The sequence below is a fragment of the Teleopsis dalmanni genome, chromosome 2, assembly GCF_002237135.1.
Source record: "Teleopsis dalmanni isolate 2A chromosome 2, ASM223713v2, whole genome shotgun sequence".
NCBI classification, from domain to species: domain Eukaryota; kingdom Metazoa; phylum Arthropoda; class Insecta; order Diptera; family Diopsidae; genus Teleopsis; species Teleopsis dalmanni.
Genome location: NC_051847.1, coordinates 109,801,237 through 109,816,316, shown reverse-complemented (window position 1 = coordinate 109,816,316; position 15,080 = coordinate 109,801,237). Strand labels below are relative to the sequence as shown.

Genomic DNA, 15,080 nt, shown 5'->3' with positions numbered 1-15,080 from the left:
AGAGGATATGGAAAGAAAATTTAGACTGGGACTCTACCTTACCTGAAAGCTTAGCGGATGATTTTAATAAATGGTGTGATGATTTACATAATTTAAAATATTTTACTATTAGTCGATGCCTGGTAAGATCCAATTTGTCAACAATTCAGCTACATGTATTTGCAGATGCGAGCCCGATTGCATACGGAGCTGTTGCATACCTACGAGAAATTTTGTCTAGTGGCAAAATTTTTACAAGCTTTATATGTTCTAAAAACAGAGTAAGTCCTATTAAAAATAAAAATAAAAGCGAACTCACTTTACCAAAGTTAGAGCTAACAGCCGCGCTTATTGCAGCCAGATTAGCAAATTTTTTAAAGCTTGAGTTAAACATAAATTTTTCTTCTATTAACATGTGGACAGATTCAAGTATAGCTCTGCAATGGATAACTGGAGACGGTAAACAAGTAAAACAAAATATCAGCTCAAAAGTAAGCGAAATTAACAAACTAACAAATGTATATGACTGGCGTCATTGTGATGGCAAATGTAATCCAGCAGATCTGTTAACTCGTGGTATAAAAGCCAAACAATTGATGCAGTCAGAATTATGGAAATGGGGTCCATCATGGCTTATCATGGAAACCAACGAATGGAATATAAGCAAAATTGAGGATAGCGCAACTCTTATCACAAAAGTACTTTAAGAAGAGAATGTTTGCAATATATCTAAGGAAACTATATTTGATATACAAAAGTTTAGTAATTTACGGAAAATAAAGGAATTCAGCAATCTATCAATACTGAATTGGAGAAGATTGATGATTTGACTCTAGAGGAATTAAATAAAGCGGAAGTTTATTGGATTGGTTGTGCACAAAGTGAGTATTTTTTGTCAGAAATAATATCGTTGAAGAAAGGACAAAAAATTGGAGCGGAATCAAAAATTTTACAATTGAATCCCGTTTTAATAGATGGGTTACTGCGACTTTCTTGTCGTTTACCAACGACTGAGTATGAAAATCTAAGCAATCCAATTATATTACCAAAGGAGTCATATTTATCTAAGTTGATTGTTTTGGAAGCGCACCAAAAGTTTATGCACAGTGGAATTAATGCTACCTTAGCTAAGATTTGAAAGCGATTTTGGGTTGTTAAAGGCCGGCAACTTATTAAAAGCGTTGTACAGCGGTGTATAATTTGCAAAAGGCTGCATGGGAAAAATGCATCTGAAAACTGGACGGATTTACCTATCGAACGGGTCACTGTATCCAAACCATTTGTAACCACTGGCATAGACTTTGCTGGTCCGTTATATATAACTTCTACTGACAACAAAAATGATTTTAAAAAAGCGTATATAATGTTGTTTACCTGTGCAGCAACTAGAGGAATCCATTTGGAGCTGGTAGCAGATTTAACTGTTGAAAGCTGTATAAACGCACTAAGAAAATTTATTGCAAGGCGTGGCACCCCCTCTATTATTATATCAGACAATGCGAAAACTTTTAAAAGAAGTTGTATGGAAGTGCAAAAGCTTGAACAACTAATGGAGAAAACCAGAATCAACCAATTTGCTGTAGCCAATGGCATTAAGTGGAAGTTTATTCCAGAACGTGCAGCGTGGTGGGGTGGATTTTGGGAGCGGCTTGTACGAACTGTAAAAAACTGTTTAAAGGCAGCAATTGGGAAAGCAAGGCTGACTTTTTATGAAATGGATACTTTACTAACAGAAGTAAAAAGTGTGGTAAATCAAAGACCACTCACCTATATTACTACTGACTGTAACGATTTGGCGCCGTTAACACCTGCACATTTTTTGGGAGAATGTGGTGTGTTAAGCAAAGAAAATTTCTTGACTGACGGCAGCACTATAGCAAAAATGTGGCAATCCAGAACTTATATTTTATAGCGTTACTTAAAACGATGGCAGGACGAATACTTAACTCAATTACGCTCAATTCATCTTAATAAGTCTAAACCAACAAAATCTATAAATATTGGCGATGTAGATGTAGTATTGGTCAAAGATGAACATCAATCAAGACTTCTTTGGCGAATGGCAGTGGTGGTAGCTACTTACATTGGACGAGATGGGCGTGCCAGAGCGTGCGATGTCAGACTCAAAGACCAGAAAATTATGAGAAGACCTATTCAACTACTATATCCGCTTGAATTAATATGCGATTCGCCGGGTCCCAGGATGTAAAAAATATCTCTTAATAACATAAATATCACTTATCTCTTATCATAAATTAATATTTTAATCTCTTTTTTTGTTAACTTTATACTTACTATTGAATTATTCTTTTTTGTTAAAAGCAGTAATAAATGCACACTCGCAGCATACAGTTGTATTTTATTTCATGTGAAAACTATATTTTCTACACACTATATTACGAAAAAACTGCCAAAACCGTGAAATTAAATAAAATAAATATTTAACTCACAACAAACCTTCCCCTATGAAGAACATTGTGGCACACAATGTTACATATCTAACGGTCTATATTAAACTTGCATCAAATTTAGGTTCACATTAAAAATTTGTGATTTTTCTTAAATTTATTAAAATATAAATTTTCAATTATAAAATATTTAAAATTACTATTCTACAATGGTTGTATTTTATTACCGAGTCCATGTCAAAAATTTAAAATTTAAAATTTTTTCTCTATCCCCCGGAAAAACAGAAACCTTCATCTCCCAATTGTAAACCTTCATCTCCTAAAAATTACAGCGAAGAATACCATCACTAAAGACTAAATTTAAAAGACTACGCTTGTAACTAATAAAGGAAAAATTTTGAAATTATTTTATGTGTTATTATTTTATTGTTATCATATTAGTTAACGATACATGATTTTTTATGGTTTTTATGGTTTTTTATGGCACTATATGTATATGACATATTTTCAAAGTGGTGTTCAGCATTGGCGCTCAAAAAAATCACTGCGCAACTTTCAGTGTTTTCTAAGCGAAAAACTTAAAAAGTGATATTAAACTCACAAATAATCGAGACAGTGACTCTTAAACAATATTAATAAAAAAGTAATAGTGCCCGATAAAATAAAATATTATTATATTTATTTCTTTTTGCGAAAAAAGTGAATTTTGATTTTGTTTTCGAATTTGTTTACTTTTTTCCAAATTCACACACACTTGAAAACAGCTGACAGAGACAGCAAACAAAGCTTAAAAGCTCAAAAACAAATTTACAAAAAAGTGTTGCAAACGGGTAGAATAGCTAAACAAATTACAAATCGCAAATTTGAAAAATTGTGTAATTGTGTAATTAAATAACAAACTTATGCTAAATAAATAAAATAAATAAATACGCGAAAGGACGCCCAAAAAAAATTTATTGTTTGATAAATTCTTGAGAAAAATTGAAATTTATATTTTATTATATTATAAATTTATATTATACTTATATTAATAATTCCCCCCCAATCCGGAATTTGCACGTGTTCATCGGACTTGTTTGCAGTCGGGGGTAACAGACTGTATTCTAGCGTCGCACCTCAATGATACCTGCCCGCCTCATTGAGTAACTGTGGGCTTACCGTGTTATCGGGGGCTATGACACGGCGGACCTCCTTTCCCCCACACTCGTGGGAATTTAATGGAACATAATTTGAATAATAATAATAAAAACAATATAAAAAAACCAGCAGGAACACACACTGCAAATAAACTGGTAAATCGGTCGGAGTCTGATATCCAACATACCGATCGCCAGGCACCCTTTCCAAAACGGAAAGCGGAAAAAAGTACTGAGGGCAAAGAAGCTAGGAACAATACTAGCTCTCTGCCAACTGAATCAAAAACGGAACTTTCGTTACGAAAAGGAAGTCAAGGAACTCTGGGTTCAAAGGTTGCACCAAAAGATGTAACGATCGAAACACTACCACAGCCCTCGACAAGCACTGGACTAAACTCCGGCCAAAGCTTTCGCGACGCCAGGAAATCTACTGGTTTGAGCGGTGCGGGTACAAAATGGTACCTGCGCTATCTCAAAGAAGGCTTAGCACCGGAGGCAGCCAAGGAAAAGGCGCTCAATCGGCCGAGGGGCAATCAAGACTCTAAGAAGAGGTCTGCCCAAGAAATTAGTCCGATCGATCATCAATCAGCTAAGAAAAGAAGAGGGAATGAGAAACCTCCACAAGCAAAGGATGGTACGCAAATGACAGCACCAAAACAACCGAGAAAAATAATATCGGGCAGCAGTTACGCTAATGTAGCCAAGAGCTTAAGAATAGCAATTCTTCCGAAATCTTACCCGGAATCTACTCTTTCTAGGGAGGAGCAAGGTAAAATCGAGGAACTTCTCATTGAGGAGATGTATAAAGGATGGGATGCCAAGCTACGATTTAGCGGGATACACTTTCGCCCAGGACTTATACTGGTTGACTGCGTAGACGAGGATGCGGCTAATTTTATCCATGGAACGGCACCTAAGCTGAACGGATGGGAAGGCGCTGAACTCACCACGTGTGTCGGGGACAAAATACCGAAATTACACATGTTGACAGTCTACCTCCCAAGAGCTAAAGGGGTCGACACGGAAAAGCTGCTAAAACTGCTCATAACTCAAAATGAGGGTCTACATACTCAGATGTGGAGAGTTTTTAGCAGCAAGGATCTGAAAAATGGCAAACTCCTAACAATCGGGATTGACAACCGGTCTCAGGAAGCCATAACAAACAACGGCTGTAGGATCTTCTACAGATTCAGTTCCGTCCCAATTCACCTGCATAAGGGACGAGACAACAAGGAAAGAAGTAACTCAGCTGGGGAAAATACACCAGCTGTAGGAACGATACCTGCAACTGTTGCGGAACTAGTGGAGGAGGAGGCGACCAGGAGCGAGAAGATTGAAGATATCAGCGTGCTACCTCACGAGAGTGAGGACATTGAGAATCTAGATCTCTCTCTACTGAACCTGGCGTCCGAGGAAGACTCCGAAAGAATCTTTCTGTCAGACATCGACGACGGTCTGATAGAAGAAACGAAGGAGGAATAACCACCTGATGACCAGCACTAGAATCGCCCAAATAAATATCCACCATGCAAAAGCTGCGTCGGCAGTTATTGCAAGGGCTACGCTCAAATCGAACCTGAGCATAGTGCTGGTCCAAGAACCCTGGATTTACAGGGGTCGAATCTGTGGTTTGACTGCAAAGAATATGCAGACAATTTGGGATGTAAGATGTGATAAACCAAGAACCTGCATTTTATTGAATATTAATATCAACTTTATCTGTCTTTCAGAATTTCTCTCCAGGGACCTCGTTGCCATACAGATTCCGGCCAACATCAACGGAGTTCTACGGAACGTAGTCGTAGCTACAGGTTATCTACCAGGAGACGACACTCAGGTACCATCTGCAGAGGTCGATAAACTGGTAAACTACTGCGAGAGAATGAAATTGCCTCTTATACTCGGTTGCGACTCCAACGCACACAACGAAGTTTGGGGAAGCACTAACACCAATATAAGAGGTGAGTACCTTTTAGAATTTATAACTAGTAAAAAATTAGAAATATGTAATGTAGGTAATACACCAACATTTGTAACTATCTCACGCAAAGAGGTCCTAGATATTACTATAGGAAATACTCGAGGTTGTGAGCTTGTGAAAAACTGGAGAGTATCCAGTGAACCATCTATGTCTGATCATAGAATTCTAAGGTTCGACATTGAAGGTTCACCAATTAACAAAAAAATTTTAAGGAACCCAAGAAAAACAAATTGGGAGAACTACACGGAAAATCTGAAAGACAATCTTGTCCAATTAGGGCTAGATGAAATCATTCAGAATGAAATTCAATTAGAAAATTACCTAGAAAACCTTAATGGGGCCATACTAAATGCATATGAGGATAGCTGTCCATTAAGCCTGATTAACTCCACCAAGGATGTGCCTTGGTGGAACAATGACCTTAAAAACCTAAGAAACACTGTTAGAGGACTTTTTAACTACTCAAAGCGAACAGGAGACTGGTCAGAATATAGGAAAAAACTTACTTTGTACAATAGAGAAATTAGGGCCTCTAAACGCAGAAGCTTTCAAAAATTCTGCGAAAGCATAGAAAGCACTACGGAGGTATCAAGACTCTACAAGGTACTTGCAAAAAGCAGCAGCCTCACCTCCACAAATCTCAAGCGAGAAGATGGAAGTTTCACCGAAGGTGAAGAAGAGAAGATACAACTGCTTCTGGACGTACACTTCCCAGGATCCTCTCCAACTCTAGGGACGGAATCAGAACACACTGAACCCCCTAAAACAGTAAAGAAGGATGATTGGAAATTTGCCAAAAATATAATCACAATGCCTAAAATCAGGTGGGCGGTAAATTCGCTCAAGCCACTGAAATCTCCAGGTATTGATGGTGTCTTTCCGGCATTACTTCAAAAAGGAATTGAACAGCTACTAGGTCCAATAACTAGAATAGCCAGAGTCAGTATTGCATTGGGATACATACCAAACATGTGGAGAAGGGCAAAAGTGGTCTTTATTCCGAAGGCGGGCAAAAGAGATCCTACTCACCCGAAATCCTTCAGACCAATCTGCCTCACATCCTTCCTACTTAAAGTAGTAGAAAAAGTTGTGGATAACTATATCAGGAATACTACACTGAAAGTAACTCCACTATACAGTCGCCAACATGCCTATAGGGCAGGGCAGTCGACAGAAACAGCCCTGCATCAACTAAGTAACACGATTCAGGACAGCATAGATAAGAAAGAGATAGCAATTTGCGCTTTCCTAGACATTGAAGGAGCCTTTGATAACACTTCACATGAGGTTATAAACTCAACTATTTCTAAAAGAGGAATCAATGGCACACTCTCACGCTGGATGAGCAATATGCTTCGCACCAGGAGAGTAGAAATTCCGACCAGCAATGGTAATATTTTTGCAAATACTTCGCGAGGGTGCCCACAAGGTGGAGTATTATCACCCCTTATGTGGAGTATGGTAGTGGATGAACTATTGGTAAAACTGGACAGGAATGGCTTCCAAATCCAGGGGTACGCCGATGATGTGGTAATTATCTGCAGAGGAAAATATGAGAGTACTCTGTGCGAAAGAATCCAGTTAGGCTTAAAACTAACTAAAGAATGGTGCAATTCGGTTGGGCTGAAAATAAATCCAGCAAAAACAACCATTGTGCTATTCACTAAGAAATACAAAATAAAAAACCTTAAACCCATCCGCTTAGATGGGTTTGAAATAAAACTACAAAAGGAGGTAAAATTTTTGGGTATAATTTTAGACCAAAAATTAACATGGAAATCTCATATCCAAGAAGTGACAAAAAAGGCAACCAAAGCCTTTATGACATGTAGATCCATCGCAGGTAAGAATTGGGGATGTACACCAAAGTCACTGCGATGGATATACACAGCAGTAATCAGACCAATGATCACCTACGGATCAATAGTCTGGCAGAACTGCACAAATCAACAAAGCGTTATCAACACACTCAACAAGGTACAACGACTTGCATGTGTAAGCATAACAGGAGCAATGAGAACATGTCCCACGTCATCAATTGAAGTACTCCTGGAACTTACTCCTCTTCATATCTATGTGCAATCACAGGCGAAGAGGGCTGCTCTAAGAGTAAATACAAATAAGGTGACTGGTCTTGAAACCAATAGCAAAAAACTTGATACTTTGGCTGCACAAATCCCAGAAATTGAAATGCCAATGGACAGGATGATTGTAAAGCATAACTTTACAAAAAACTTCAAAACTGAACTTGGCAACAAAAAGAACTGGGGAGGTTTGTCTAACATCCCAAAAATAAAAGAAACCATGATAACATGGTATACAGACGGCTCTCTCACCAATGAGGGAGCTGGAGCTGGTGTTTATGGACCAGGCAAAAAATACTGGGAAGCATTAGGAAACAATACAACCATCTTTCAAGCGGAAATATACGCGATAGATAGATGCGCCAGTTTCAATATTGAACGTAACTACCGGAACCGTAAAATTGCAATACTGACTGACAGCCAGGCAGCTATAATGGCACTCATATCTTACCAGGTAACATCCAAACTGGTATGGGAATGCATTGACAAGCTGAACACACTCGGTGGGATCAATCAGGTGCACCTTTTATGGATTCCGGGACATACTGGTATCCAAGGTAATGAAATAGCAGACAAACTTGCAAGAAGAGGCGCGGCATCAAGAATGATAGGCCCAGAACCATTCTGTGGTCTAGGCAAAGGAGCTATATCCATTATCATGAATGACGCAGAGAAAAAAGAGAGAGAACTCTATTGGTTAATGCTACCAAGACTCTCACAATCTAAAATGCTTTTAGGGACTTACAACCTAAAACGCTTTAAAGATTGCATAGTGCAATCAAAGACTAACATAAGAATTATTACGGGTTTACTGACCGGTCACTGCAGATTGAATAATCACCTATCGAAGTTAGGAATTCAATCCAACTCAGACTGCAGATACTGCAGGGAAGAGAGAGAAACGGCATACCATGTGCTTGGGGAGTGCCCGGCACTGATGCATAAACGAAAGAAACACCTAGGAGGGTATTTCATGGATCATAAGGATTCAAGACTGGAGAAGATAGGATCCATACTGTCTTTCATTAAAGAAATCGGACTTGGAGAAATACTCTAACCCGACAAAGGGGCACAATAGATCTTTTAGGTCGCAGTGCACGATCCCTTACTCAATAATAATAATATATTAATAATATATATTTATATACTTTTTTTTAATTACGTAGTATTTTTTTCGTGCCATTTAAAACAGAACTTTAAAGGTTTATAATTTGTTCATTCATGAACATGAATTTATACCATATATTTAATTATTATAGTTTATAAATCCATTATCACCTAAATTCTTAGAATAATGTACTAAGGAAAAATATAGATAAATAGCATACGTATCTAAATTATTAAAATAAAATATATTCATAAAAACAATAGGAGGAAAATCCCTAGTGTTGGGACTTCCGTCCTTTTTTAACCTTTTTATACAAACAATAACAAAATGTAATACAGTCCATTAAAATCATATTATTTTAACCTTGATGTAAAAATTAGTCTTAAGATAATTTTGTATAAAAACACAACATTGTTTTAAATAAAATCAGTAGCTAAAAAATACTCAAACAGTGTACTTCAATAATATAAAAGTACCTTCGAGGTCCTTCGAGCCGGATATAGCAATAGTGCTATATCAGTGTACATCTACAATATATCAGTACATTTTGGTCCTTCGAGCCGGATATAGCAAAAGTGCTATATCAGTGTACTTCAGTAATAAACACTACATTTTGGTCCTTCGAGCCGGATATAGCAAAAGTGCTATATCAATGTACATCTACAATATTACAGTACATTTTGGTCCTTCGAGCCGGATAATAATATAACACAAAAATAATAATATAAGACTCTAAAAAAAATAAAAAATCTATAGTTTTCCTCTACCAGTGGCAAGAAACTATAAAATATTAAAAGCATGGTCAGGGTTAAACATTGATGTAATAATAATAACAAAAGACATCGTAGCAGCAGTAGAGCATAAAAAAGCAGCACCATGATGCAAGACAATAAAACGTCCCAGGAAGCAGAAAAGGACGAGATAATGTCTAAATTTATATTGACAATTCTCAAACTAAAAGAAATGTTTATACAAGGACTGCAGTTAGAAGAAAAACAGGAGCTAATAATAGAGAGAAAAAGCTGGCAAAGGCAAATATATATAATGCAAAATTATTATTATATGTTGCGAATTGAACATAAAGTACGTTCTGAAGAGCTAGTTAAAGAGAAAGATGATATTGATGATTGGCATCGTGAAGCTGAAGTAAAACTACTAAAAAAAATAAAAAAGGTAACTGAGGCTGAGGAGTCGACATCACGTCCTTGGGAGACTAGACGTCTTAAAGGAGAGCTTATAGATTTGAAGGTGTCAGAATTAGAACAAGAAGTTGATTTTGGCAAATTCAAAAGTAAACTCCAAGAAGAAATAATAGCTACTCTGAAGAAAGAAATCGATAAACAATACAAATTTTCCACAGGTAAGATACAGGATGCAGAAACACATCTACAGGTGGTTCGTAAACGTGAACAAGCGGCTCAACAAGAATTGGTAAGAATGCAACGTGAGTTGAATGATCTTAAGCATAATTCAGATGATACAATACAAAAGCTTAAAAATGCAAAAGATTAAATAGAAACAGAAGTACGTCAAATGAAAAATGACATGACTAACGAATTAGAAGAATATCGACTTTATACAGACAAACTCTCAATGGAATTACAATTACTTAGTAATTAAATGTCTGCTATAAGAAAAGAACTTGAAATATATAAAGAAAAAGCAAGTTTATATGATAGTTTGTTTTGTATTTCAACTTTATTCATTCAATTCATTCATTTTTCTCTCCTCCACCGGATCATGGTGTGTAACACACTCTAGTTTTCCTTAGTCTTGTCGACCGTCGTACATCGGGAGTTATATTGGTCGTCTGAGGCGTACTCTCAGCTATTAGGTGTGGTGTTGAACAAAACTCCTCATTTCTTGATGTGTTGGGCGTTGTCCACCTCTCAAACTCATTCTCCAATCCCGGACTCCCTTCAGTGGTTGTTTCATTGTTTTCTGGCCTCTCAAACTCATTCTCCAATCCCGGACTCCCTTCAGTGGTTGTTTCATTGTTCTCTGCTTCAAGCGAGTCCTTTGTCTTGTCACCACTACTCTCGAACGAATATTTTGATTCACGATATTCTTTCGCTGTATTTCTAATGGGTGCACTTGCAGCTCTTCGAATTTGATTTACATGTCTCTTTACTTCCTTTCCATTAAAAAGTATTTCGTAGTGAAGATCACCTAAACGTGTATTAATTGTTCCTCTGAGCCATTTATGCATTCGCGAATTGCCCGATAAGAAGTATACGCTTTGGCCTGGTGCGAATTCCCTACACCTATTACTAGATTGACACTGCAAGTATTGCTTATCTTTCGCCTTCTTTGCAATTTCCTCTGGCCGAATGAGATCTAAGCGTGTTCGCAGATGTCGTCCCAAAAACAACTGAGCTGGCGAAAACCCTGTAGTTGAATGTGGGGCATTTTTGTATTGCCTTAGGAACTCGTTCAAATTTTTCTTTAAATTCTTGCTTGTTGTGCCCATTGCCTTTAGCGCATTTTTTATTGTTTGTACGCTACGCTCCGCCTGACCGTTAGTAGCTGGATGATACGGAGCTGAATATTTATGGTATTTAACACCAACTGTTGTGAGGAAATCGTTAAATTCTACAGAAGTAAAATTCGTTCCATTGTCAGAAACCACCATAAACGGAACTCCAAGAACAGCAAATACATCGTCCAAAAGCGAAATTGTATCTGCAGCCGTAGTAGATTTTGTGATTTTAACTTCTAACCACTTACTGTAAGCATCAACAATTCACTGTTTTCTCTTTTGTCATCCGCATCGCTTTTTCATGATTTTCACTAAAATTACGTTTTGTTTTTATTGGCGCGCAACCTAGCTTATATGTTGGTTCACTTGGTTGCCCTAACTCTGTACCCTTGACGTCTGTTGTTGTTTTTTGCGCTCGCTCGATTGTATGCGCAATTTCATACGCTTCAGTAAAAATTTTTGGTTTCCTAATTACTATTTCATCACAAATATTGCGAGATTCAACCCCATATAGCAATTGCTCCACCAACATTCTATCCAAGAAATCTTCATACTCACAGAATCTAGCACCTTCTTTTAAGCGAAGCACAAACTTAGAAATTGATTCTCCCTTCTCTTGTTTAATTTGTCAGAACCTGATGCTTTCAGCGTACTTATTCCGTGTACCATCAAAATGATGAATTAACATATTTTTAATTTCGTTGTATGTAAACATATCAGGTGCAATTGGACTAGCGAGAAATTTAAGAGCATCGTTGAGTTCTGCTCCCATGTATACACGTACATACTCTCCTTGTTCGGCTTCCGGTATCTTGCTCAAATTTAACGCCCAGTCCACACGCGTGAAATAATCCTGCACTGAGGATCCTTCTCCTAATTTAAATTCTGCAATCTTAAATAGTGGTGGTTTAGATGTCATCGAACTTGCGTTTGAATTTGTTAAATTGTTAACAGCAACCGCTTCCGTCACCGCCATTCGAATCGCACCTGCGAGTGATTCCATCATGGTCTTCATTTCGCTTGCTGTGAGACTCATTTTTTTGAATCCCACTTCTGACACCACTTTTGTATTTCAACTTTATTCATTCAAGTTACAGATAAGAATAAAATATTTTACATTTCTAGTTCATAATAATAAACTATTAACAAACACTACTCAGTTAAAATGACAACTGTCAAACTTTATAAATAATGTTGCTAGTGTATAAAATTCATACACAACAGTTTGAAATTGCAAAATGAGAAAGATTTAAATGACCTTGATTTTGCTAATTCAAAAATAAAAAAGTCAAATCAAAAGGAAAGTCAAGTCGCTTCATATGAGGATTGGGAAGATACAACGAAGAATAACCATGCGCTCCTATCAAGCTTTCCTGATATTCAAAAAGAAGTCGAGTTCTTGCGTGGCAAAAACAAAAATTTGCATGAACTGATAGGTGATAAGCTATTGCTGGAAGAACAAGTCTATGGTTTGAAAACGCAACTCAAAATTAAAGATCCTGAAGACACACTCAGTAAAAGCGTTAAAATCGAAGCTGAAGCACAAGAAGAAATATTCAATGAGAATATTAATAATAAAAATTACAACGAAAAGGAATCCGAAGAAGATGAACTTCTAGGTATGTCAGGGGATACCAATAACCATGAAGGCAAATTTGAATTAAATAATAATTTAATAACTTCAAAAACAAATTTACAAATAATGAATCTAAAAATTTTGTTCAACACAAATTACTTTTTATATCTGTTTTTTGGCCCCGGAACTCCTCACTACGGAGGATTTTGTACGGCACAAACATTAAATAATATCTTTACAGAATTGTATGCAGTTCCAGTTCAGTGGCAGTTCGAAGTAATTCTCAAGCATAAGTATTGGAAGCTTTGGGAAAAATGGAAGGAAAAATACCTAATATATATATGATGACGGCGTCAGACATGAAGGAGGCGATACAACTACTACAACATAATCATATTAAATAATTATGATTAAAATTTTATTATGGCCCCCGGCAGAATGTTCAATCACGAACATGAGTTTTGACCTCCGGCAGAATGTTCAATCATGAACATGAATTTATACCATATATTTAATTATTATAGTTTATAAATCCATTATCACCTAAATTCTTAGAATAATGTACTAAGGAAAAATATAGATAAATAGCATACGTATCTAAATTATTAAAATAAAATATATTTATAAAAACAATAGGAGGAAAATCCCTAGTGTTGGGACTTCCGTCCTTTTTTAACCTTTTTATACAAACAATAACAAAATGTAATACAGTACATTAAAATCATATTATTTTAACCTTGATGTAGAAATTAGTCTTAAGATAATTTTGTATAAAAACACAACATTGTTTTAAATAAAATCAGTAGCTAAAAAATACTCAAACAGTGTACTTCAATAATATACATAAAAATACATTTTGGTTCTTCGACCCGGATAATAATATAACACTACATTTTGGTCCTTCGAGCCGGATATAGCAAAAGTGCTATATCAATGTACATCTACAATATTACAGTATATAATTAAATAATTAAAAAGTAGAAGCTTCTTTTTCACAACACATTACTCAGAGACAGTTGGCTGCTCAGCTAACTTCCACGATACCAACCACGATATGCCAATTAATAGATTGTAACGGCCAAAATTTTGTCAACCAAAAATTTGATCGTTACAACATCGTGGGTATAGCTGCCTACACAATAAAAGAAACACTCACTTGAATACATATAATCGACGGTTTCTGCAATAAAGAAGGGAATTGTTAAGTACGGATAAGCACATTAACTTAACCAACTCACCGCAGCCTCCCGCGACACACGCCACACCAAAAACACAACGGGCCACCCCACAACAACAGACATCCAGCAATGGAATTAATATGCATTATGATTCACAGATTGTTCTTCTAAAATTGATTGTTTTATCAATTGTAGTTGTAATTATTTGTTTATAATTTGTTTTTAGAAGGAAAAAAAGAGCCACGCTTTAAAAACATTTCGACTGGCACAACACATTGTTAAAAAAAAAATAAACAACAAACGAGATCAAAACAGAACTGTCAAACTAAGAAAGCTTTGGTGCAAAGTTGTGGAACTAGGTCAAATCGTAAAGAAAAAAAAACAAGTTCCAGCTTCCACAAGAGTAAAATATGGAATTCGCCCTAAAGCTGGACTGTCACTGGTGCATTGCAGAGGGATCAGTTAACGAGCTTCGATCAACAGTCGTTGAACTTTAACGTACTTACAGCTGGCACCGTTGATCGTTGACGGTATAAAAGTGCGTGCACCAGGAAGAAGTCTAGTCTTTTTGTTTTTTTCGGCGACTAAAGGTGATCGACAAAGCCTCTCTGGCCATTTTGGCGCGATCTGGTGGCGTTTTAAATTACGGTTTTTTCCCCATAACTATGAGGGTCTACAAAAAAGATGAGGAGCAATCCTCGTCTGATGTACGGGAATCAGCGGCAATTTCTCAACACACTGCTGATCCCTTGTCGAAAGTGGGCAACATTAAGCCTGCTTCAATGACCGAAGTGGGTCCGGTTATTCCATCTGAAGACTCACCTGTGTCCATGGACATTTCAATGTCTGCTCCTTCGCCAGCTCACTCAATTACATCAGAGGAGAGCATAGGCATGCGCTATCTTTTCGATGAAGAGGAACTCCTAATGAGTAATGACTCTGAGGAGGATAGTGCTTTTGATGTCACTGTGGTGGAGAAAAATGGATCCACACATACTGAAGATGCGGGTACAGCAAATTACCCTGCATCATAGCAAGGCTGCATCCGCCAGTCTACTGCAACGCCTCAGCAACAACGAGGCTGATATGGTCCTGATACAAGAACCATGGATTTATAAGGATCTTGTATGCGGAATCAGGGCTAATAACTA

General features: G+C 37.0%; 2 protein-coding genes across 2 annotated transcripts; both read left to right on the top strand.

Moving 5' to 3' along the window:
* Positions 1-392: 392 nt before the first annotated feature.
* On the top strand, positions 393-2,188 carry LOC119675433. Its single transcript, XM_038086632.1, has 4 exons — positions 393-677; positions 770-1,074; positions 1,189-1,726; positions 1,892-2,188. The coding sequence occupies exons 1-4, from the start codon at positions 393-395 to the stop codon at positions 2,186-2,188; spliced, it is 1,425 nt and encodes a 474-aa protein (XP_037942560.1).
* Positions 2,189-3,604: 1,416 nt separating this feature from the next.
* LOC119675432 lies at positions 3,605-5,005 on the top strand. Its single transcript, XM_038086631.1, has one exon. It carries the CDS (start codon positions 3,605-3,607, stop codon positions 5,003-5,005), a length of 1,401 nt encoding a protein of 466 aa, XP_037942559.1.
* The last annotated feature ends 10,075 nt before the right edge of the window (positions 5,006-15,080 follow it).

Excerpts from the sequence above, each read along its gene's own strand:
- LOC119675432 (XM_038086631.1), top strand. The coding sequence starts at position 3,605 with ATGGAACATAATTTGAATAATAATAATAAAAACAATATAAAAAAACCA.
- LOC119675433 (XM_038086632.1), top strand. The coding sequence starts at position 393 with ATGTGGACAGATTCAAGTATAGCTCTGCAATGGATAACTGGAGACGGT. Across the intron at positions 1,075-1,188 it reads GTTTTGGAAGCGCACCAAAA|GCTGCATGGGAAAAATGCAT; the intron begins GTTTATGCACAG and ends AATTTGCAAAAG. Across the intron at positions 1,727-1,891 it reads TAACAGAAGTAAAAAGTGTG|CGTTACTTAAAACGATGGCA; the intron begins GTAAATCAAAGA and ends TATATTTTATAG.